This window comes from Chinchilla lanigera, unplaced genomic scaffold (assembly GCF_000276665.1).
Source record: "Chinchilla lanigera isolate Chin_1 unplaced genomic scaffold, ChiLan1.0 scaffold00072, whole genome shotgun sequence".
NCBI classification, from domain to species: domain Eukaryota; kingdom Metazoa; phylum Chordata; class Mammalia; order Rodentia; family Chinchillidae; genus Chinchilla; species Chinchilla lanigera.
Window position 1 is genome coordinate 4,885,102 of NW_004955473.1, and position 25,303 is coordinate 4,910,404.

Consider the following 25,303-nt stretch of genomic DNA (forward strand, 5'->3'; position numbering starts at 1 on the left):
AAAAAAAAAAAAAAATAGAGGAGTTGGCCTTCCATGTCCTGAGTGCCTTTTTAGGTGCTTCCTCCCATCATGCTGACTGCCTCTCTTCCATGACACACAAAGTTGCCCTTGCCATGTCCTCTTTCCACCAACACTGCACATCGACATATTACTGTCTTATTGAACTGCTATCTTTTCTGAACTAAAGGTGAGCACAAGTAGACAGGAATGTTTGTACTTAGCCTGTTTGATAAACTCATGGGGGGAGGTCAAGGCACTTTCCTTGGCCTTCAAATAAGTTGCTTTGCATTTTTACAAAGGCCTTCTGAAGACAATGGCAAGAGGATGAATAATGGGCTGTATATTTGGTACGTGCCCCAGACAAGTAAAAAAAAGATACATTTGAGAAGACTGAAGAGCAAGTTTCACCTATTATGAAGGTGAGAGCCAGTAACCATATCTCAGTCTTTAAAATGGCTCATGGCGTAGTGCCATAACCACCCCACTTTAAACTGCAATTTAAAATACAGCAGCTTTCATTCTCTATGGATTGTCATCCTTTTCTCTAATGACACGGGGCTTAGCCAAAGTGTTTTTTTGCAACCTATTGGCACCCAAGAGATAGAAGAGACCTTAAGGTGTGTAAAGTGCTTTGAGATCCATCCCACAGCCTAGGACCAGGGATGTCTCCCGCCTCCCTCTGCCCACAGGTGCCGCTGCTCCCACTCAGGGTGAGGGATGAGGTCAAACATGCTTTTCCTGGCAGGAGCTGTCAGGCACAGGCAAAGGGTAACAAGGCAACCAGTCCTGCTTGCCCTAAAAACTCAGGTGAGCTGGGGACAGCACCACAGAGACAGGCAAAAAGGGACAAGTAGGTGTTAAGGGTCTTGGGCTCAGCAAGCAGTCACACAAAAAGCATTGGTCATTTCCTAGAGCTATAGCTCAGGGAAAGCCTCCTCCCAGGTCCCTCCCTTCCCAGACCTGACTGCCTCACCTTGATCTTCTCGCCCTCGATTTCCACTGTCTTCTCCCTGAAGTCCACACCGATGGTGGCTTCAGTCTTGTCGGGGAAGGTCCCCCCGCAGAAGCGGAAGGTCAGGCAGGTCTTGCCCACGTTGGAGTCCCCAATCACAATGATTTTGAAGATGCGAATCTGCACGTACTGGTCCAGCGAAGAGTCGAGCTCCAGAGATGCCAGGCCAGCGGCCGAGGCAGGCTGCAGGCTCCCATGGCCCAGGATGGGCTGCGCCATCTCCCTGGGACCGGACCGGAGCCCCAATCCCCCTTGAGGGCTCCACACAAAGGAAACGGCCACGTTAGTGCGCTAGAGACGAGCGAGCTTTGTGCGTGTGCGTGTGTATCTGTGAGTGTGTCCGCCCGAGTGTGCGTGCGCCGGCAACGTGTGTGTGCGCGCGCGCGCGTGAAAGTGATGCTTCTCATCCAAGGCCCCCCTCCTCCTCCAGCGCACCCTCCTTGCAGCTCAGAGGCAGCAACACAAAAGCCAGGGAGAGGAGAGCAGTCAAGCCGAGAGCCTTCTCCTGCCTGTGCATGCCCTCGGACGGGATGCCTGGGGACTGTGCCTTTGCGTGGAGATCTTCCCGTCTGGACCCCAGGGACACACTGGAGAGAGGAAGCCCAAGGAGGAAAGGGTGGGGGTGGGGAAAGAGGCACGCATACACCACCCCGCAATAGACTTCCTTTCTCTTGCACCCATTTATGCTATAGGTTCCAGACTCCCCACCCCTACTTGCTCGGAGCGCACAGGGTCAGCGGGCAGGAAACATCGCTGGGGAGGACAAAGAGAGCGGCTCCCCAAGCATCACTGGAGCACTTTGGCCTCGGTGCAACACAACTTCTGGAGAGGGAGGAGTGGGGGTCAGAGATACCTCTTTCACCTCCGGAGAGACGGGCAGCTGTGCCGCGCTTCCTGGGTTCCCTGCCCTCGCCTAAGCCTAGAGATAAAGGGATGCTCTGTATTTAGTAAGCAGGTGCCCTGGTGGGGCCCAAGGAGCCAGGGGGCGCTGCCAAGACACTCAAAGATGAGTTGTGGGGGGGCCCGGGCGGCTGAAAGGAGGGAGATGGGGGTGCGGATTCGCCTGTGTAGGGGGTGTTACAGTTTCTGTCACAGATTTGCCAGATGTAGGGGGGCGCGTACCAGGCGCCAACCTCCCCTTATCACACCACGAGCACCCATCCTCTGAATGTTCAGGAGAGTGGTTCCCATTGGCTGCCACAGTCGGTTGTGTTTGGCTGGCCAATAGGGAAGGCCCGCCGCGGGAGAAGCCCATAGAGAAGATAGGAGAAGGGGGAAACCTAGTGGTAGTAGCTCCAGCAAAAGAGGACTTTGTTTCTGGGTCTAAACATTACAGACCTAGGTAAGGGATCTTAAGAAATGGCATAAGCCCTACAGTGCCTTGCATCCTTGAGCCCTCCTCATAACCATAAATCCTTCCAGAATGGCGGAGTTTTAAGGGGAGTTAAGAATCCCGAGGAGGGTTCACACCCCTGCAACTGAATGTAGAACAAAGTGGTTCGGTCTAATTTGCCAAAAGCCTACATTATGCTTGGAAGATGATAAATGAACACAACTTTCTTACGGCATTAGAGGACAACTTCCCAAAGCTTACTAATAATCACATATCTTGGTCAAGGCCCATATTCCTCCTGAAAGTGATTTGTAGGTTTAGAATGTGTTTGAAATCAATTTTACTGCAGTACAACTTATATACAATAAAAGGCACCCATCTTATGTTTTCAAAAAAATTTTTATTAGTACCTTTACAGTACATAACAATTTCATTCATTGTGGGGAGTTGGTACATGCACATCACACTTAATTCTTTTCATTTTTTAATTTTATTTTTTGTCTTTTTGAGACAGGGTCTCGCTATGCAGTTCTGGCTGGCCTTGAGCTCACTTCGTAGCCCAGGCTGGTCTCGAACTTGCAACAATCCTCCTGCCTCAGCCTCCCAAGTGCTGGGATTACAGGCGTGCGCCACCACGCCCAGTACTTAATTCTTTTCATATCCCCTTGCCCTCCCCTCCCTCCATCTCTTGATCCCCTTCCCATTTGCAAAAGCCCTATTTCTGATTCCTATTTTTTTTTTTTGCTCTTTATTCATACTTTGGGTTTCTTATATAAGAGAAACCATGTAATATTTCTTACTGATTTATTTCACTTAACATTATGGTCTGAAGGTGTATCCATTTTCCTACAAATGACTGAATTTATCCTTCCTTATAGCAGAGTAGTACTTCACTGTGTTTAAATACTACATTTTCTTTATCCAGTCTTGTTTTATGTTCTTTTTTAAAACTTTACCCTACCCCCCCAAAAAAAAAACCAAAAAACTTTACCCTACCCTTCCCCTCACATATTTCATAAGGTAAGGTAACACATCTTATTTGTATGCAAGGCTGAGCTTCAGGCAGAGATGTGACTAAATCCTATCTTACTAAGAGAAAACAACTCCGTGCATCAGTGATACATTTGTCTGCAAACTGGAGTGTAACCTCTCGGCCAAGTCTAAGTTACTCAATATGGGGTCTTCTAGTTAATAAGCCTATTAACTGAGATAGCAGATATAATATTTAAAGCTAACCTTTTAATCATGTATGTGGGTCATCCATTTCTAAAACCTTCGATTATACTATTCAACATTAAAACCAACAAAAGGATTGAATCTTAATTGCCTAATCCAAGGTCTTCATTATGAATACCAATCACCATTGTACAGTATTGTGGTTCTTGATTGATGTCTAGTTTGCTAGATCATTCTCTTTTGTACAGAAGCTAATGCCTCTGGTGATCTTTACATACAGAAAAATAGTTGTAGAAAAGAAGAGGGGAAGTTAACTATTAATTGGGTGCTTCCTGTACATATAGGAGAGGCTTTGTCAACTCGGAGCTAGAATGCTCAGTCCCTGAGAAATAAAAATAAAATTATATCCACATAAGATTATTTAGATGTATGCTTCTGACAAAAACTTGTCACTGAGTCTACCTTCCGATTTCTGGAAACGGGGTACTTCAAAATGGACTCCTTGCCCTAATAAAAAGTATGCATTATCTCTGTGGGGTGAAACTGGGGCGGGATTCCACTCAAATTTTGTGGAATTAGTTTGATAAATACAGTATATTGACTTTGTCAAAAAAGATAAAATAAATTTTATTTAAAATGACAAGAAGACTATCTCAGTGCACCTAATGCAAAAATTGAAATGTGCTTTACAATGCCTTTTAAATTCTTAAATTCTGCATCATTAAATTCTTTCAAATATATAGTTGTTTCACAGGTACTTTGAATGTCATGATTTTAACAGTGTTTTCCAAAGCCTCTTCTACTAACAGATATGAAAGCCAGGCATGGTGGCACGTGCCTGTAATCCCAGCACTCAGGAGGCTGAGGCAGGAGGATGACCATGAGTTTGAAGCCACCCTGGACTACATAGTGAGACCCTGTCTCAAAAAAAACAAAACAGCAACCCCCCCACCTACTAACAGACATGATCAAATATTTATCTAACCAGTCCATAATTAATACTAATTTTTATTATCTTGTTGCTGTTGCTATTGTTGCAGGTGTGTCCTTATGTTTCCCAGGCTGGCTCTGAACTCCTGGGCTTGAGTGATTCTTCCATTTCACTTGTCCAGATATGTTACTGGTTTTTATTTATTTTTGAGACAGGGTCTCATTATGTACCCCAGGCTGGCCTCAAACTCCAAGCGATCCTCCTGCCTCAGCCTCCCCAACTACTGGGATTACAGATGTGCATCATCACACATGGCTGTTCTTGGTTTTTAGAAGTATCAATAAATAGCAATGTCAGTAAGGCCTTTAACATACTAAGTAAATACAAATAATTTTACTTTATTCTAGAATTTATATTTTCAATATTTGTCTGCCGAAGCAACTCTACATAAAAAATCGCCCTATTACCTGCACTTCTGAACAAGGCTTTTTTGCCTAATGGGTAAGGAAATCTGTCATTTTTCACCCAAAAAAGATTGTTTCCTAAGTGCAACTTCCTAAAAATATAACTTCATTCTCTTTCCCCACCCCAGCAAGAAAAGAAGAAAGTAATTTCATCACCTACAAGGTTAGAGCCAAACTTTTGCCAATTCAGATCTGTGCGCCCATACTTAACTGTTCTTAGCAATACTTTCTGGATTTGGTCTTTTATACTTCCAGTTTTAACAAACAGCATGATGCTTCTTGTAAGACACTTTACAAATAATGCAAATAATGTTTTTGTTGTTCTTGTTTGTGTTTGGTTTGTTACAGGGCCAAAAACCCAGAGCCTTCACATTGAACTACATTCCAAGCCTTTTCTTTAAAATTTTGAGAGCCTGGCTTGATGGCACACACTTGTAATCCCAGCACTGGGGAGGCTGAGGCAGAAGAACTTCTGTGAGTTTAAGGCCAGCATGGACTACATTGTGACTTCAAGGCTAGCCTAAACTACATAGTGAAACCCTGTCCCAAAAAACCAGAAAATTAAATTAAATTTTTAGACAGCATTTTACTAAGTTGCCAAGTTGCCCCAGCTGGGCTCAAACTGGGTGATCCTTGTTTTAGTCTTCCTAACACCCCTGTAAGACTGGTAGATGAGGAAAGTGAAGACTTCCCCAAGTGGCAGCTAGGATTCCACCTAGCTTGGTCTGGATCCAAAGTCAAGATGCTTAACCACCGAAAATCTTCCCTTTGATTCCAATGTATTCCCCATCTGCAACATCACTCCTTTCCCTCCACCATTTGAGTTCTACTACTTGTCCTTCAACACGCAGCTCAAATATTTTTGCATGAAATTCTTCCTTAATGATTCCATCCCAACTCGTCCCTTGCTCTGGCACTGTGACAGATATTATTTTAATGACCAGTATGTGTTATCTCCCCAACTAGACTGTGACCCTTTCCTATATTTTCCATATCCTCAAGAACCCTTTTCATAGTACAGGTCAAGTGGTAGTTGCTAAAAACAAAACAAAACAAAAAAAACAAAACCTTATCAAATGACGATGTAATTCAAATGTTTGAAAAAGGCATGTGGTCAGCATACAGCCAAAAAATTATTTCAAATTTAAGTTACACTTGGCAGAGTCAAAATACCTATTTACACGCAGCTCCTCTCCTTACTCGTCCCACAACTCTGAAAGTGCCGCTCTGGGTTTTCTCCCCAGAAGTGTGTGCAGCACAAACTTTCTGCCAGCATCGTGCTCTCCAGCACGGCGGCCACAATAGCATGAGGCTATTCGCAGTGCCCCGCACAGCCTCTAAAACCTAGAATCGCACAACATACAATTGAAACGGAGAAAAAGAGCGCCGAAGGATGACGCCTGAAACGGGTTGGGTAGGAAGTGCCAGAAACCTGTAAAAGACGGAACGACATTCCGGACCTGGGAAGTCAGGCGCCCCCTACTCGGATCACAGCAAAAGAATCGGAAGGATTAAGAATGTACCTAGTACCCAGTGGCCTAGAATGGGAAAAAAAGGTGCAGTGCTGGGGTCTCGCTTTGAGAAGTGCTGTTATCAGTTCCTGTCACTGACAAGGCGGCAGCACCAACCCCAGCCTCAGCCTCCAGACCAAGCGGCTCCACAAGTCTCTCTTTGGACAGTTTTCCAAACTTGCTCAAACCGAGGCACAGCCAATTCCCGCAAAGTTGCTATCTCCAGCCGCAGCCGGGTTAACGGCAGAGCGTGCCCCAAGTAAGCGCATGCGCAAATCCTCTTACCGTGTGGCCCAATCGCAAGGCAGTGCTGAGTGCTACGCTTGCGCAGTAAGCCGCCGGTCGCGGTTTTCCATCCGCTGCTCTAGCAGGCCGGCTTCACTGTCCAATGTCCGCCCGGAGCGGAGGGGAGGAGCCTGCGCAGTGCGCGTGTGGAGGGAGGAGGGGGAGCGGGCCTTGGTCGCCGGTGTTTGACCCGTCGGCCCGTGACTGAGAAGAAAAGGCAGGAGAAGGAGGTCCGGAGGAGCGGTGGCCGAGATGTTCCGGTGTGGAGGCCTTGCGGCGGGTGCTTTCAAGCAGAAACTGGTGCCCTTGGTGCGGACAGTGTGCGTCCGAAGCCCGAAGCAGAGGAACCGACTCCCAGGTGACTGACCCATCCCGGGCAACCCCACCTCGACGTCCAAGGCCTGGCTGCCATGGGCTCCCTCGCAGCGCTCCCCAACCCCTCGTCACTCTTGCGCTCATGTCGCGTGAATAACGAATTGGCGGGATACAAACCCTGAGTTTGCAAGCCCACGAGTCAGCACAGCCATGCTGACCTGACCTTCAAGCGATTTGAACCCCAGTAGTCTGCTTGCGGCCTTTTCCTGGGCGGGCTTGCTGTTCTGGGTAGTAGAACGATTGGTCTTCTCGTACTGCGCGTCGCCGCCTCCCTGCCAGCCCCACCTCGCCTTTTTAAAGCAATGGGGTCAAGTAGACTTTGCCATTTACTGGTTGTGATACTTTAAACCGGACATTTAGGTCCCATGCCTAAGTTGCTTCTGTAAACGAGGAGCTTGGTGGACTTTAACTTTTCAGTTACAGGGTTTGCAGAATATGTTGTGTTTGCCCCCTATGAGTGATTTCATCAAACTTTAGGGCTGGAAGGAACGTTGTGGTAAAATTTAACCCACTCATTTTATGGATAATAAATTGAGGCACAGGGAGGTGAAGTTACTTGCCCAAGGTCATATAATTAATAGGTAAAGCTAAGGATAATTTGCTAGTCTGCAGCCTCCTAATCCTCTTGGTGCCACGCCACCCTACTTTCTAAAGTTTGACGTCAAAAAGTTAAGAATGAACTAGGTTCCCTTCCCCGTAACTAGCCCATTGTGCATCAGATAACCCATGAATTTATCAGAACATGGCTTGAGCCTGCTTATTTAAAATCTATACAATTTCATACACAAAATGAATGAGTTTTTTTTTTTTTGTTTTTTTTTTTTTTTTACTGTTTTGGGACAAGGTCTCACTAATTAGTTAAGGCCAGCCTTGACCTCACTGTGTAGCCCAGGCTGGCCTCAAACTCACAGCAATCCTGCCTTTTCCTCCCAACTGCTGGGATTATAGGTAAGGCCAGCCTGAACTACTGAATGTACATAGCAAGATCCTTGAGGCTTTACAGTGTGGAAACACCTAAAAATAAAAAGTAGAAATATTTTCCCTTGGATTGGTAGGGTCTTTGTAAATGTGCATTTGAACAACTTTTCTAGTTTTTTGAATCAGAATGTTTCCTGGTAGATGTGACTGAGTTATGTCCTAGGACACATTTGCCCTTGGAATTTAAAAAGAGTGTACCATCAATGGATGGCATTCGTGTGTGTTTTGGGCATCAAAATAATGATGCTCTATGTAAATTGCACAGAAATTTAGATAAAAATTCAGATAACCTGAAGATTTTCATCCCCACTGGGCTTGCTGAAGTTATGTACTGTATTTACTTTGCTTAATACAGATTTTACCAGTATTCTGAAGTCTGGCCAGAGGGTCTCACCAATTAAATATGCATTTGCAAAGTTGAATTGATTTATTAGACATTGGAAGGTGGTTGATAATAGAACTGCTGAAAAATAAGGACTCAAATTTTTTTCCCATCACTTGGCTTTGTTTGAAGGCAGTCTACTGTAGAATACTCTGACTTCCTGACATATCCACCGATCTCTTTGTATACAACTATTCTGTGTCTTTTGGCTGTGCACCAGAGTATGAAATCACCAGCCTTTAAAAATGTGTAGGGGTACTTTACAATTTCAAAATTATGATTCTTTCATTTTAAGAATGAACTCTTTTGTAACTTGATTACCAATTGCTTTTAATTTGATTTCTTGGCCAGGTGTGGTACACATGATTGTAATCCCAGGCAGAGAGGCAGGAGGATTACCATGAGTTGGGCCCAGCCTGGGCTACATAGTGAGTTCAAAGCCAGCCTGAACTACATAGCAGCACTCTACCTCAAAAATAAATCTGATTTCTTTTTCACGTAGTAGCACCTGCCATGTTCTTGTAGAGCCAGGTGAGAGGCAAGGTTTGTATATTGTTTCCCCTCACTCCCACTGTTCTTTGTCAGGTTATTAGCAGGCTTTGTTTTTCATTTCTCATGGTTTAAATTTTTAAAAAATTTCTTTGGTTTAGCAAACTTTAAGCCTGCCTTGAAATTATCTCATCCACATCTGTCATGATAGTCAGGTTCATTTGCATTATATGATGCCTTTTACCTTGAAGCAAAGTAGCTACTATGTGTTATACTTTAGTTACTTGGTTGCTTTGCCTTCTTCCAGAAATGGTTGCAGATATATTAGGTAATAGATATTTTTTTGCTCTGTGCTATTTTATTTGGTCATCAAATATTTCACTGCCATGTGATCAAACTGATGGTAAATTCCTGACCTGAGATGGTTTTTTTTGGTACTAGGAATCGAACTCAGGACCTTACACTTGCCAGGTAGGCAGTGTGCCACTGAGCTATACCCCTGGCCCACTGACCTGAGATTTAAATGTTTGGATATTTTTCTCTATTTGGAATTCTCACATCTTTAAAGAGGAAACTGCGTTCCTTGTGAGTTATAATCCTACATCTGTTCTCACTGCCAAATGACACCTTTTTGAACCCTATAGGAGGAGTGTCTCCTCTACTCTTACTGCTCAGACAAGGCTTCACTGAAGAAAATCTTTGGCAAGTCAGCCTTTTCTGTAGCTGGTTAATAAGTTAGATTTTCTAGAAATTTTCAAGCTTTTTGATAGATTTGCTGGGCTGGGGATATAGCTCAGCAGCACAGTGCCTGCCTGGCGAGCACGAGGTCATTAGTTTGATTCCCAGTACCAAAAAAATAAAGCAAAACTAATTCATAGAGTTGCTGCATATCTCATAGCTTTTAGACTGTTTTTCTAAAATTTGCCTGGTTACATGGATTGAGTAGATAACAGAACTCAAACTTAACCCCCAGGAGTTCCTGGGAATGTGAGTAAAAATGAATGAGAATCTCCAAGAGAGAGTCCTGGGAGGCTGTAAGCTTCTGATGTAATTCCTGTGATCAGGCAAGTGTGGGAAATAGTGTTTTGGATAAGGAGTGACTGTTCTCTTTATTCCACTGCCCTAAAGATGCAAAAACCAAAATGAGCATTAATGAGACTTTTTTTTTATTTTAGAAATAAAAGGAAAATATTAACAGACCAACAACATTTTACAAAATAGCATAGGATCAGTACAGACATTACAGAGTTACAAACAGTGGTAGGGAATTAACAATGCTTATTGTATTACATATTGATATCTTCAATGTAGTTTCTCATGAAAACACATATAGACATACAAAGGAGACTTTTTTTTTTGACAGGGTCTTGCTATGTAGTTCAGGCTGGCTTTGAACTCTATGTAGCCCAGGCAGGCCTCCAATTTGTGGTGATCCTCCTGCCTCAACCTCCTGAGTGCTGGGATTATAGGCGTGCACCGCCATGCTCAGCTAATTGTGAGACTCTTAATTTGTGTCAAACTTATTTTCTTATAGTCAAAGTGTCAGGTGTCATTTTATTCAAGGGGTCAAGTCCCGAGAACGAGGTACCCGCGGACGAAAAGAAAAAGTAAAGAGAGACAAGAAAAACAAGAGAGGCACAAGTCTGGGATCAAGGGGCTTACAGCTTCTCGGACTCAGCCCCGATTACCAATCTCAGTCACCTTTTATTGTGCGAGAACCAAGGGCGTAGCTAGTACAAATGGGCGGGTACCATTTGAGCAAAGATAATTAAAGGATTATCCTTCTCCACATGTAATCCAACACATGCCTGTAGTCCCTGCACTCGAGGCTGAGACAGGAGGATCGTAAACACAAGGCTAAGCCTAAGGGGCTGTATAATGAAGCCTTATCTTAAGAAACTCTTAACAAATAATAAAGAAATCATTGTGTCCTCAATGCATTCTAATCAAAGAATGTCCTTCTCCACAGCAGGAGCCATTTCCTTTCCTAAACTATACATTACCTAAGGACAGGGATTATGTCCTGTTTATGCTTGTCTTCAGTGTCTTGTACTCTCTGGCACATGGTAAATTCTCAGTGGCTAAATCCTAGTACCATGAAGGACCTTATAGAATATAGTTAAATTTCTTTTTGTGTTATCTAAATCATTTTTTTGAACCAGGAGTGGTGACGCATGCCTGTAATCCCAGCAGTTGGGAGGCTGAGGCAGGAGGATCATCATGAGTTCGAGGCCAGCCTAGGCTACATAGTAAGTTCAAGACCAGACTGCACTACATAGCGAGACCCTGTCTCCCCACAAAAAAATTTTCTCTTTTTCCTTTTATGCCTTCATCAGAGTGGTTCACACTGTACTATAGTTATTACCAACTCTGATTCTTCTGAAATTCCAGCAAGGAATGATATTTTTTGAAAAGACTGATAAAGTTAAATAGTTGGGTTCCTTACAAAGAGGCATCTAGTCGGGTATGGTGCTGCATACCTGTAATCTAAGCACTCTTAAGAGGCTGAGGCAGGATCATTGCAAGTTCGAGCCCAGCCTGGGCAATTTAGCGACTAATCAGGACTCTATCTCAAAATAAAAATTAAACAAATGGCTGGGGCCATAGTTCAGCACAAAGGCCCTGGGTTTAGTGCTCAGTTTGAGTAGGGATGGAGGACAAACAAAAACAAAAATGAGGCATCTAGCTACAATGGGCACACACTGTTGGGTTGACCTGCCCTGGGTTTTATCATGTTGGGAAAACCAGGAATGGTTTGATGTTCAGGAATCAAGTCTAAGGAGCATGTACACTTCTTAACCATTTGGGGTTTGTTTCCAGTGTGCCTCAATGTATGGGTGCCTTCCTAGAAAAGCCCTTCTGGGAGTATGGAAAAACAAAAGCTTATGAAACCTGGAGAAATGAGGTTGCTAGTTTAGGTACTATTTTCATGCTAGTCTGTGATATTTGAGGTTACTCATTTATTATTAAGCAACCTGAGATAAATGGGACTTGGCTAAAAATGTCTTTGGAAAGAATTCTTTAAAATGTTCAGTCAGTATCAGTAAAATTAAGAAGAATTGCTATTTCTTTCATTAATTTAACAAATATTTATTGAGCAAATGCTATGTATCAGGCACTGTTACACAGAGCAAATTGGCTTATTGGGAACTGAATCCCAAAGGTGAGGAAGAAAATTTGGCCTGTGTATGTGCAGTTTGCCTACAGAAATCTGAAGTAAACAGGTACAATAATGAGAAGTCAAGGAGTAAGTCAGCTTTTCCCACTTAGTAGAACAAGTGAAAAGGCATGTTTCAGTCGTGATGGAAAATTTCCTAAGAAAGGCATGCAACTATACAATACTTAACTTGGTATCTTGTACAAAATTAGAAGTCATTTTAGGTATGTAAAAGTTGGTTAGTTAATAACTGTGCTGTATTACGTTTCTGTCCAAGCAGTACTTTAAGTGTCTATCCATTTACTTCCTTTGAAGCCAAAATACTTTTAAATAGCTTTTTTCTTTTGGGGGCAAATTGAGGCAAAAGCTGTTGAACTTTTCCCCAATCTGTATTTGGTTTTGTCAGCTTGTGAAAGGCAAGCAAAAACAGAATAAACACATCAGTGTTAAAACAAAGTTACAAAGGTTTTATTTTTGTTTTGTTTTGTTTTGTTTGAGATAGGGTCTCTATGTATTCTAGGCTGGCCTTGAATCTACAGTTTTGCCTGAGCCTCCCAAGTGCTGGGATTACAGGTATGCATCAACACATCTACCCAGAATTTTAAAAAAACACATAGACATTTATTTTCATAGATGAACCTGGGCTGGAGATGGGGAACAAACTAAATTCGTTACCTACGGTTAACCATGTGGAACTTTTTCTAACCAGTTTCATTTTCTAAGCTCTGAGAGTTACCCATTTCTACTTTTGGTGCTTCATCATTTTTATAGGAAAATCTTATCCAGAAAATAGAAGCTGAATATCTTGTTGAGATTGATATAAGCTTCTCCCCATTTCATATTTTTATTTTCATAGTTTATTATTTCCAAGTATAAACAATTTTTCTTCATAAGCTTCTCCCTATTTCATGTTTTTATTTTCATAGTTGACCTGAATTGGAAAGAAGCTACTTGTAATTTTTTAAATCTTAGTGTAATCGATCATAGAAATGTGTTTGACTGTAGCTTGCTGTCCTTAACAGTGCCAGGCATCACTATGTGGTGCATGCACTATATAGTATAGATAGGACCACACCATTCTGAGTTCTGAAATACATTTGGCCCAGAGAATTTTAGCCAGAGGCTGTAAACCTGTACATGGGCTTATGTTTTCACCTCTGTGCCCTGGCACTGAAAACAGGGTAAAGTACCTATTTTTAATCTCTACAAGTGTATATAGGATGCTACCATAGCAGGGCCTGTTAGGTGTGTCCTTTAAAGCCTAGTCAGGGCAGGAATGCATCTACCAGCCAATGAAGTGGTTCTTAAAGTATGGTATAATGCCCCCCCCCCATTACTTAGGACAGTGATGGTGAACCTTTTAGAGCTTTCAGTGATATACAAAGCCTGCAGCACAGGCATGCTACAGTTAGGAACTTGTTAAATATGCAAATTAGGCTAGTGGTGATTACAGGTGTGCCTGTAATCCCAGCATTTGGGAGGCTGAGGCAGGAGGATCCTCATGAGTTTGAGCCCAGCCTGAAAGAGAGAGAGAGAGAGAAGGAGGAGTAGGAGAGGGGAGGGGGAGGAGAAAGAAAGAAAGAGAGAGAAAAAGAAAGAAATGCAAATTGTTGAGGGAGGAGAGGAGAGGAAGGGGAAGTTAAAACAATGAGGATGTGTTATGTACCTATAGCAGCTCCCCACAAAGTGTAATCGTTGTGTTCTGCAAATATGTACTAATAACATTTTTAAATATTAAAAGAAATTAAAATTGCCGAAAGCCTTCCAAGACTTGCTGATTCAGAAAGTCTGGAGGTGGGGCCTGGCTGCCTACATTTTAACAAGCCCTGCAGGGGGTGCTGACTTACTTTCCTGTTTAATAATAAGAAAGGCTAAGCCTGGTCAGTTGCCTCCTGCTTTTCTGTATCTCTGAAGCTAAAGTGTTTTTTACTTTCTTTTGCTGGTATGGAGACTTAACACAGGGCTTTCCCATGGAGTTATGTCCCCAGCTTTGTTTTGTTTTTAATTTTGAGGCATGGTCTTACTGAGCTGCCCAGGCTGGGCTCAAAGTTGTCATCTTCTTGCCTCATCTTCCCAGAGTACTAGGATTGTAGGCCTGCACTATTATACTGGGCAGTTTTTCCATTTTATAAATTACCGAAAACCAGAAAAAAACAGTATTTTCTGGGATAGTGGTACGTGCCTGTGGTCCTAGTACTCGAGAGACTAAGGCAGGAAAATCTCCAGTTGGAGCCCTGCCTGGGAAACTAACTTAATGACTTAGCAAGACCTCGTCTCAAAACAAAAATTGAAAGAGGGTTAGGGATGTAGCTCAGTGTGAAGTCCCTGGGTTCAGTCCCCAGTGTAGGGGAGAAAGGGGGTAACAACCAGACTAGTATTCAGTGATACATAAAAAAAGTATACAATTCAAATTTTAGTGTCCATAAATAAAATTTTATTGGAACATAGCTGTGTACATATTGTCTGGCTGCTTTTATGCACCATTGGCAGAATTGTACAGTTTCAGCAGACATGGACTGAGCTACAATGCTGAAAATGTTTACTACGTGATCCTTAGATAAACAACATTGCTGCTGTAGGTCAATAGCTGACATCCTTGAGGACTAACGACAGGGAAGGTACTGAGACCTACCTTCCTCTGAAAATGTCACCATCCTCCTGAAGAAATCTGTGGAAGTCTAAGGTTTCTACATGGAAGTGTTACGACCATTAGATCATTCCTCAACTCTTTGTAGTTTTACATGAAAATAGCTTAGTATTATTTTGGAGGAGTAAGAGCCAAGTCATTGGCGGACACTTTAAATTTTGTTATTCTAGAAAATATTTCATCTGAAATTACTCAGTTTTGGAGGGGGAGATAAATTCATTTATGAGATTTTTTTATGATTTTCTTCTGAATTTTAACATTTCTTTCACACAAGACTGAACTGTGTCCACGTTAGATTGTATTGCAAGATTTTAAATGTGCAGAGTTGGAGCCATTTAATTACTCCTGAAGTGGTCATAATGTCTCTGATACCCTGTGTTTCTTTTTGTACAGTTGTCCTGCTGTACCCATGGATTCAACCAACTATGGATCAAAAATACTTTGCAGAAAAATCGTGTCAGTACTAAATGTGTACAGGCTTTTTTCTTGTTTTTATTGTCCAGACAGTTATAGTATAGCAACTATTTACTTTGTATTGGACATGATAAGTTAGAGATGGTTTAAAATACATTACAGGATATGTATAGGTTACACACAAATACCACACCATTTTATATAAGGGACTTGCCCCATACATTTGGTATCTTCTGAGGGTCCTATAACCAATCCCCTGCAGATACTGAGGGATGACTATACCTACCTACCTACCTACCTAGTCAGCTTTCTGTGTTTACCTCATTTATAATGAGGAAGAGGTATTTGATGAACTTCTCATATGTTTTTTATGAACTTTTCTGGAAGCTGCAGATTTCCTCACTAGGCAGCATTAAATTGTACTTTTAAAAACCCAGTAAATTTTCTGAGGAAAGTTTATTTCGGCTTACAGTTTATAGAGGTTTCAGCCTATAGTTGGCTGACTCCAAGGCAGGGTGGCGTGGCAGGGCAGGCAGAAGGCAGCAAGCAGCAGTAAAGTAGTGAAACAGCAACAGCAGCAGCAGCAGCCAAAAACTCCAGCCATTTAAGAGTGTGCATTCAGATTATCTGTAGGGCTTGTGTGTACAACAACTGTAACTATATTTGATTTTGGTCATTGAACAGTGAATGCCATGTAGCCCACTGTGCAGTAAGTCTTCTACAATGCATTGACAATCATAAACATGTATTAACTGTTGTATTTTTATATGTGTGTGTCTTTTAATAAATTGTGTTCCTTTAGGCAACTTGTTCCAGCGATGGCATGTTCCACTAGAACTCCAGATGACACGACAAATGGCTAGCTCTGGTGCATCAGGGGGCAAAGTGGATAATTCTGTGTTAGTCCTTATTGTGGGCTTATCAACAATAGGAGCTGGTGCATATGTAAGTAGAAAAGCAGCTTGTGCGGAGAAGCTGCTAAACAGCTCCCGCTGGTAGACTCAGCATTACTCTGCTTTCAAACTTTTGCAACTAATTCCCCTTTCTCCTTTTGAAAAAAATTCCAAAAAGCTTTCTTTAAAGTGCCTGCTGTCTAATATCCTATGGGAGCCAACTTGGGAATGACAGAAATTTAATCTCATGTGGATTGATCTCTGCTCTTTTAACTTGTCTTTTTATTCTTGAAAGCCATTGTGTTTTCTTAGACTTGACTAACCTACAAAACTGTACCTGTTCTCTTGGATGTAACACACTAACTTACGAATAAAGTAAAAATTCATTGCAGCTCCTTAGCACAATATTTGATTTTGAACTATCTGTCAAATATTTTGCTTTTTCCTCAGCTTGAGATTTTCATTTTTAAAAAACCAACAGCAACAGCCTTCAATCAAAAATATTAAGCATTCCTAAAAGAAATACTACCCCCGAGTCTCACCCAAAGACTAAGTTATAGAAGCAGGCCTAGTATCTCCTATTTTAGAATGGAATTTGTGTGAGGTGGGAAATATGCTGTTTAATTGTTGTGTAGTATTAGCACAATTAGGGGCTGGGGATTTAGCTCAGCGGCAAAAGCGCCTGCCTGGTAAGCTGAAGGTCGTGAGTTCGGTTCCCGGTACCGGAGAAAAACCAAAAAAAAAAAAAAAAAAAATATTAGCACAATTATACCTCCATAAATGAACTTAGATCAACTTAGCAGGTCACAGAGGAATTATTCTCTGAGTGGTTTTTGTTTGTTTTGTTTTAATTTGGCAGGGCTTACCATAACTAAGCAGAATAGTCTAAAGTTGGATGTTGTAAGTTTGAGTGATCCAACTCTGGTAACACCTACTAATACCCTTGGTTGAAGAAAGTTGCATTTTACTTACCAACAGCAAATGATTGAAGGCCATTTCAATATTAAGTCTTTCTTGATTGCTAAGACAGTGAACTTATCTTTATTCCTTGGTCACTAGGTTAAGATAGGGATGTACAAATATTTAAAGTTATCTATGTCCTCATACCTGACCTGACTCCCAAACGCACAAGAAGAGTAAGTAGCTCTGGCCAGTTGTCAATCATTGCAGAGTAGGAAATAGGTGAGATTTATCTGATAACATACTTTGATGGAAGATACAGTCCCCTCCAATCCTGGAGCAGCATTTTTCCCTTTATCACACAGAGTAACCAGAAATGCTTCCCTGCCTTTTTATTGAATGTTTCTTCATTAATACTTAGTGCTTTTTCTATTTCCTTTTGTTTCTTTCCTGGCCTTATCTTCACCTACAGTTGTGCAGTGCCATCACCTAGGATTCCCTTCTAGATCACTAGCGTCTACAGGTGCTTCTGGGAAAGAAGGCAGCAGACTAGTGTACTTCTTAATTGTAGGAGCAACAGTCACGGGGGCAGGAGTTTATTATGTAAGATACTTACACTAAAGTATATTTTGGGATAGGGTGGGTGAGACCATGGCACTAATGAAAACTTGATCTACTAGAATATAGTAAAACATTCACAGCATGTGCTTTTTCTAGGTGTTTATTGAAGGGACATTGTCAGCCTTAGAGTCCTTAAATCTCATTCTTCAAATTATTCAAGTCCTACCAGATAGATCTAAAATCATAAATTTAGGGCCAGGATATAGCTCAGTGGCACAGCACCTGCCTGCACATGCAAGGTCCTGAGTTTGATTCCTGGTAAAACACACACACACAAACACACACAGAATCACAAATTTAAAGCCAAATTCTCATCATCAACCCTTTCTTTGAAATTTTTGCCAGTATCATACTTTTTAATGATACTAAATTATATTGTGCTTTAGTGCTGCATATCTAACAAGACAGTCTCAAAGAGTAAATGATGAATAAGCCAATAAAGGTAATTTAAAGCACCATTCATTTTGAATCGTTTTAGGTAAAACAGAATTTTTGGCTGGGCGTGGTGGTGCGTACCTGTAATCCCAGCACTTGGGAGGCTGAGGCAGGAGGATCGTTGTGAGTTGAGGCCAGCCTGGGCTACAAAGTGAGCTCAAGGTCAGCCTGAACTGCATAGCGAGAGCTTGTCTCAAAAAGACAAAAAAAAAAAAAAAAAAAAAAGTTTTGTATTTTGTGGGAAACAACTCCACTTTCACTGTGAAAAGGCATTTTATTGATTGCTTCTGAGGAAGTTCAAAAGCCATAGAATTGCAGTGTTCTCCCAGCCCCCACCAGCCACAATCTCTACTTCAAAGTGAACTCATTTGGCAGTGTCCCTTTTGTAATCTTTTATTTGGTCAAACTATTGGCTGAAGTGGTGCAAGCTAACACATTCATGTAGATTGCTTTCTTAAGTGCCTCTCATTCATGAGTCAGATACTACCCTTTGAGCCCTAACTTTTCTATTTCATGTCTCTCTCAGCTTTTCCCATCAGTTCTACCCCATTCATTCCAAAATAGATGTAAAGTGTTTGTGTTAGATATGTTTGCAACAATGTAAACCTGTTAAACCTCTGGCTTGTGTTGCCATTACCAGAGTTGGATGGCCTCCATAGAGTTGGCCATGCAAATTCTCTTGATGCCAAGCCACAAGCCAGGGCCAATCACTGTTGCTTTCTCCTGTCTTAGAAATGTCTAAGAAGCACAAGTTCCTCTAAGCTATTCAGTTAAATGCCTCATTGCCCTCTGTGTTTGTCCAGCGCTGGTGGTAATAAAGCTTTTATATTAAAGTTGCTCCAGGTTGAATGATAAGCTTTTGTCTACCTACAACTGTTGTCAAACTATTTTGTGTGCTTTTTTAAACTCCCCCTCAATACTAGGGATTGAACCCAGGGCTTTCACACTAAGCTATGTCCCCAGACCTTTCTTTGTTTTTTGTTTTGAGATAGGGTCTTGCTGAGTTACCCAGGTGGAGCTCAAATTTATAATCCTCCTGCCTCAGCCTCCCACAGTGCTGGGGTTATAGGCATCTGCCACCACATTCAGCTGTACACTTTTGTTTTAGGTTTTAAATTGTTGAAAACTTGATATGAGGTGGCTTGAGGTTCTTTTTTCCTCTGAAATTAATATTAATATCAAAGGAAATATTAACTTAAAATCAGCATCCAGATTAGGTGAGATATAGCTAAAAGTTGTTTATAGTTAGTTGTGTTAGTTCCTTGGACTGCCGTAACGATACCAGAGACTGCCTAGCTTAAACACCAAAAGTTTGTTTTCTCATAATTCCAGAGGCTAGAAGTACAAGATCAAGCTTAGATAGGGTTCAGTTTGTGGTGAGGCTTGTCTTCGTGGCATGCAGCCAGCCACCTCCTTGCTGTGTCTTCTCATGGTTGGGATGGGATGGAGAGCTTGCTAGGTGGCTCTGGTGTCACTTTCTCTTCTTTAAAAAGCACCAGCCCTAATAGGTCAGGGCACTACTCTTAGAATTTCATTTAACTTTTATCACCTTCCAAAAGCCCCATCTCTCTTTACTCTCATGTTGGGGGCTAGGGAGGATTCGGTATGAATTAGGAGAGGACATGAACATTTAGTGCATAACAGTGTCCCAACATAACTGTTTTCTCATTTGAGGTAATATTCCTAATTTCAGTCTAATTACTACTTTAGCAGTTCCTGTCCTGGCAGCTTTATCGTCTTTCCATTTCTCCCCACACAAAGGGATTTGTGGCTTTTAAAAGAGGTTGCTATGGCCAACAGAAAGAAATATATTTTATCTTGCAATCCATTACATAACTGCAAACACATAAAATTAAAATAATGTTTCAAGTAATGCTACTTCTGTGATACACTCCAGTATTTTTTATTTCTTTCTTAATGCTAGTATTAACCTACAAATTGATTTAACAGCAGTCTAATGGGTTGCAACTACACTTTGAGAAAAATTGATTTGAACAGTGCTTTTGCTGCTTAGATGTAAACATGACTACTTGATTGACATCCATGTGTTTTTCTTGTTATTGATGTCTTCCTCTAGGACCTCACGCAGACTCACTAATCTTAACTCTCTATTATTTTTCGGTGAACAGAGCCAAAGTGGCCTTTAGAATATTTAGTGAGAGCCAGGCATAGTGGTACATGCCTATAATCCTAGCACTTAGGAGGCTGAGGCAGAACAATCACCATGAGTTCAAGGCCAGCCTGATGTCTCAAAAATACTACATTTGGTGAGATTATTTGGGCCATTTGCTATTGTTCTACTGATAGAATCACATTGCTTCAATCAGGAAATGACCTGTCAAGTTGAATAAATATCAGGCTGGGGATATAGCTCGGTGGCATAAGCGCCTGCCTGGCAAGCTCAAGGTCGTGAGTTCAATCCCTAGTACCGCAAAAAAAAAAAAAAAAAAATTTTTTTGAATAAATACCATCATATCCATCTGTTCAGAAAAGTAGTCTCCAATAATATTTTTCATAAATTTCTTACTCTAACATATATTTGTGTCATTAATTGGAAATATGTGCAAACTGGGAATAGGAAGCCCCTGGGGAGAAGCGAATTTTAATTTAGTATGTCTTCGTGAGAACATTTAGCTTAAAAGCTGATACACATATACACAGACCTTCGTTCTGCCCTTTCCTCACCAAACCTCAGGCTCTTTCTTCTTCCGCTCTTCTGTTCATGTGCAAAGCCATTGAGAAGTTGGATATCGCTCTCAATGAGCATGGGCCCAGGTTCTTTTCTGTTTACTCTGTTGACTCAGTGAAACTTTTCTAGGTAAAAGCCCTTTTTTGTGTGTATGCCAGGGATTGAACCCCAGGCCTCATGCCTGTGTTCCACCACACCCTCAGGCAAAAAGTCTCTTTCTTAAAACAAAAAATTAAGTATGATTAAATACTGGAAAAAGAAATACTGACTAGTGTATGTATAGTAATCTGATGCCAAAATTTTAAAAATTCTTCCTGAAATGAATGTTAATTGAATGGTTTATGTATTTGAATTTAGTGGTAAATTCAAAGAGCAGCTATTTTCTTTGAACATCTAGTACTTTCTACTCCATTTGTCTCCTATGTTAAATGTTTGCAGGCTGACAAATGGCAGTCTCAGCTCTGAGTCCAGGTTCCCTGGTTTGTAGCATGGCACTTAATGGGCTGCTCTGTAATGGAGTATCATAGGAATAGTCTTATATGTTTTTGATCCTTCCTCTGGCTTTTCCTCAGTTAATTAATCTGGGATTTTATTTGACATACAATCACTTAAATACCTGTTGTACTGACCCTGTGAAGTACAAAAGAGCAAAAATGTTGTGATTTTAGAAATTACTTTGCTTACCACCTTTCAAAAAGTTGCTCATAGTTCTGGCTAATATGGTTCAGAGCACTCATCTAACATATACAAGGTCCTGGGTTTGATTCCCAGCGCCAAATAAATAAATGCAAATTAAAAAGTAAAAATAACCCAGTGCCATGATGCCTATCTATAATCCCAGCACTGAGACTGAGTGTGGGGAGGATCGTAAGTTCAAATCCTCTGTGTGCAATTTAGCAAGACCCTGCCTCAAAATAAAAAATCTAAAACACTGGGGGTACTGTCAGTGGTAGACTACCCCTGATTCAAGCCCCAGTACTGGAGAAAATACATAATATAAAAATCATAATAAAAAGTCACTTAAATTCTGGTACTATATGGTATAAAATAGCAACAACAAACTAGTCATAATGGTAAAATATCGTTCAATTGGAAAGAGTAAAGACAATGTGTACTGTGTTTATAATAGGTGTTTAAGCAAGATGTTAAACCCTTAGTATCTTTGTGGAGTATGTCTGAGATTCTTCCTCAGTTTAGAAAAAGGATGGACCAGTGGAGGAAAGGAGTTACTGTGTAAGAATGGGATGCAGGCCGGGTGTGGTAGCACACGCCTATAATCCCAGCACATAGGAGGCTGATGCAAGAGGATCAGTGTGAGTTCAAGGTCAACCTGGGCAACCTAGAGAGTGCAAGGCCAGCTTCAGCTACACAAGATCCAGTCTCAAAAACAAACAAAAGAAAATAAATAAATTTTTAAAAATAGGATACAGGTGGCCCCTTTTCCAAGCATCTAAGTACCTGGCAATACCTGGAATGTCTATCAAGAAAATCTAGACTTCTACTGAGGCCACAACTTCTACTAAGGGCACATAGAGTGTTTTCACATCTAGTGTCCAGCATAGTCTAAAACCCATTTCTGTAAACCCATTTAAACTTGATTTAAAGTTTAGCCCTGTTTAATACTTCTTAGTGTAAGAAATTGTTGCTTTATCTGTACTTTCAAAATTAAATAGGACAGTTCTGTACAAAGAGCCTCAGAATATCTGACACTGGCACATTTTCATCTACTTTTACATAATCTTTTCACGCCAATTGTGTGTACTCCTGATGTTTTTTTCTTAAGATCTTTGCCTTTAGTGATTTTTAACATAGAGGAACTAACCTTGTGTAGACAAAAGCTTCTCATTTAATTGAAAGGTGATACTACTTTATGGTGTGGTTTAGCCGCATGGTGAAGTAAACTTTCTCCATGTTTGGATCTACAGGCCTACAAGACTATAAAAAACGACCAGAAACGATACAATGAAAGAATCTCAGGGTTAGGGCTGACACCAGAAGAGAAACAGAGAAGAGCTGCATTATCTGGTGAGTGTGCCATTAGTTCTTGCTCTATGAGACTCATAAAGGGAGTTACAAACAGTCTGAGTGCTAAGATTTCTAGGTATCTTACAGTAGTGATGTCAGAGATTTTAAGCTTGTAGCAACTGTAGTATTACCCCAGAACTGAGAGCAATTTGTTAAAGTATTTGGCTAGCGTTTGGGCTTGAGAATAAAAGTAGTGATGATTATGATTACTTTTCTTTTTTTTTGGTTTTTCTCTGGTACCGGGAACCGAACTCACGACCTTGCGCTTGCCAGGCAAGCGCTTTGCCGCTGAGCTAAATCCCCAGCCCCCATGATTACTTTTCTTTATATTACATTCTTTTTGTTTGTTTGTTTGTTTGTTTGTTTTTTGGTTTTTCTCCCGTACCGGGAACCGAACTCACGACCTTGCGCTTGCCAGGCAGGCGCTTTGCCGCTGAGCTAAATCCCCAGCCCCCTCTTTTTTTGTTTATGTTAGATTAAAGGCAAGCTTGGTAAGGAAAACTACTGTGAAGTCATTTTTTTCAGTGAGGAAAATGTTTTGGTCCATTTTGAGTCTTTAGAGTTTTGAGTTTGTTAAAGTTGTATTTGCTTTCCTGAAGCATATAGTCCTAGCCATCACTTCCACCCCACATGATTCACTTAGTTTTTCAGAGAAGAATGTTTTAATCCTTTAATAAGCCCCACAGTCTAGGTGGGTGGTTTGCATTGCTTTTTTCAATAGCAGTACTTCTTATTCTCCAACATTGTATATTAATCCCTGATTGACCTCCTGCTTGTTTCCTCTTTATTGCTAACAAAAGGTAAAACTGAACCTGATATTTTTCTAGTGGTCAGCAGAAAATTAATGGGAGGAGCAGAAACCTTCTAATACATAGTTTCTCATATTGGAGTTTTTTTGTTTTGTTTTATTGAAATACACGGGGGTATTTCAGGCCCTTCACATTGAGCTATATTTCCTGCCCATTTGTTGTTGTTTCTTTTGAGACAGGTTCTTAATAAGTTCCCCAGCCTAGGCTCAAACTGGTCTCCCAGAGTCCTGCAATTATATGCCTATACCGCCGTGCCTGGCTAATCTATTTTAGAAATAACTAAATATCTAAGTAAGGTTCTAGTTCTATACAGACCTATGAATGACATTAGCAACTCATTTACCTCCTTTTTTTGGTAGTTTCACTTATAAAACGAAATGAAAGGAATACTTCCTTCCATCAGGATACTCTGAAGTGTTGTTGTTTTGCAGTGCTGCCACATGCTGCCACTGAGCTGCACTCGCAGCTCAGCAAGTGTGTTAAGCTTAGTATAAATACTGTGTTTTTCTAGATTTATATAAAGCATTGAGACAAGTAGAAGGCAATGTTTGTTTATTTGTTTGTTTGTTTTGAGACAAGATCTGGCTAGATAGTTCAAGCAGGCCTTGAACTCACTGTGTAACCCAGGCTGGCTTTAAACTCGTAGTGATCTTGCTGCCTCAACCTCCCATGTGCTGGGATTACAGGCTCGCATTACCATGCCTAGCTGTAGCCAGTTTTTTTAAAAACAGTGGCAAAAAGTCATCTAAACTTAAAGAAGATTTACCATCTCTGGCTGTTGCTTACAGCTCCAGGAGGAGAACAACCAGTTCCTCAAGTCAGTGTACCAAGTCATGTTCCTTTCCTGCTTATTGGTGGGGGCACTGCTGCTTTTGCTGCGGCCAGATCCATCCGGGCTCGGGATCCTGGGGCCAGGGTAAGTAAGGTGCATGTTATTTTGCTTGGCAGCAAGGTTCAGTCTGCAAGCACTTAGCTAATGTGAACGCATTGACATTTGCCTCTTTTTAAATGACTTGGCTCTGATAAGCATTGCTATTTTTCTGTCTAAAGGTGCTGATTGTATCTGAAGATCCTGAACTGCCATACATGCGACCCCCTCTTTCAAAAGAACTCTGGTTTTCAGATGATCCAAATGTCACAAAGACACTGCGATTCAGACAGTGGAATGGTAAAGAGAGAAGGTATATTTGTTTATGTAAAATGGGCCTGCCTAGCATTTCACCTGAGCACAAGGGACAGGTTAGGATTTTGCCATAGACCGTGTACAGCTAATAGGAAGGATCACTTGGCTGTATACCAGAGTCCAGTATGGTATTCACTTGGTCCAGCTTAGAAGCAGCAAGCTACAAAGAGCATTATGGATTCTGTTTCTAGGTCTACCAACGATGGCAATTTAATGTTGGCCTCCAAAATACTAATGCCTCTTTTTCCAGAACCTTTAGATTAGACTTCTCTGGTAAAGATCAGCTTGTCCTGTGTTGTTGCTTCTTTATACTTGGCTGCACACAACTCGTAAAAGCAAAAGAAACCGTTTAATGGCACTTTCTTTGACACCCAAGAAGGCATTCAGAATTGTGAGTGTAGAGTGAAAATACCATAAAGAAGACCCTCTTTATCAGAATGTTTGCATTCTTGGAAGTATAGGTCTAGAAGTCCTTTCCTTATAAAGGACTCCTTATATCTCTCAATTCCAACAGGAGGTAGACTTCGTGAATATAAGAAGGGGATCAGAGCATTGAGGGAGACAGAAGGGGACAGGAAAGGGAAGTAAAAAGGA

General features: G+C 41.3%; 2 protein-coding genes across 4 annotated transcripts in view; one reads left to right on the forward strand and one right to left on the reverse strand.

The window, feature by feature from the left end:
• Rab33a (RAB33A, member RAS oncogene family) overlaps window positions 1-6,797 on the reverse strand; it is a 16,669-nt gene extending 9,872 nt beyond the window's left edge. Inside the window, exons 1-2 of one of the 2 annotated variants that reach the window (XM_005401247.1) lie at window positions 6,713-6,797; window positions 974-1,271 (exon numbers count right to left, since the gene is read on the reverse strand). In XM_005401247.1, the coding sequence (XP_005401304.1) occupies window positions 974-1,231 (258 nt within the window). In that variant the 5' untranslated portion in view covers window positions 1,232-1,271; window positions 6,713-6,797. Of the gene's footprint in view, window positions 1-973; window positions 1,786-6,712 lie in introns of those variants that run through there. The other variant, XM_005401246.2, reaches the window with a different exon arrangement.
• Window positions 6,798-6,853: 56 nt separating this feature from the next.
• Aifm1 (apoptosis-inducing factor, mitochondrion-associated, 1) overlaps window positions 6,854-25,303 on the forward strand; it is a 33,751-nt gene continuing 15,301 nt past the window's right edge. Inside the window, exons 1-5 of one of the 2 annotated variants that reach the window (XM_005401244.2) lie at window positions 6,854-7,070; window positions 17,420-17,550; window positions 22,618-22,717; window positions 24,315-24,442; window positions 24,577-24,707. In XM_005401244.2, the coding sequence (XP_005401301.1) occupies window positions 6,965-7,070; window positions 17,420-17,550; window positions 22,618-22,717; window positions 24,315-24,442; window positions 24,577-24,707 (596 nt within the window). In that variant the 5' untranslated portion in view covers window positions 6,854-6,964. Of the gene's footprint in view, window positions 7,071-15,956; window positions 16,100-17,419; window positions 17,551-22,617; window positions 22,718-24,314; window positions 24,443-24,576; window positions 24,708-25,303 lie in introns of both variants that reach the window. The other variant, XM_005401243.2, reaches the window with a different exon arrangement.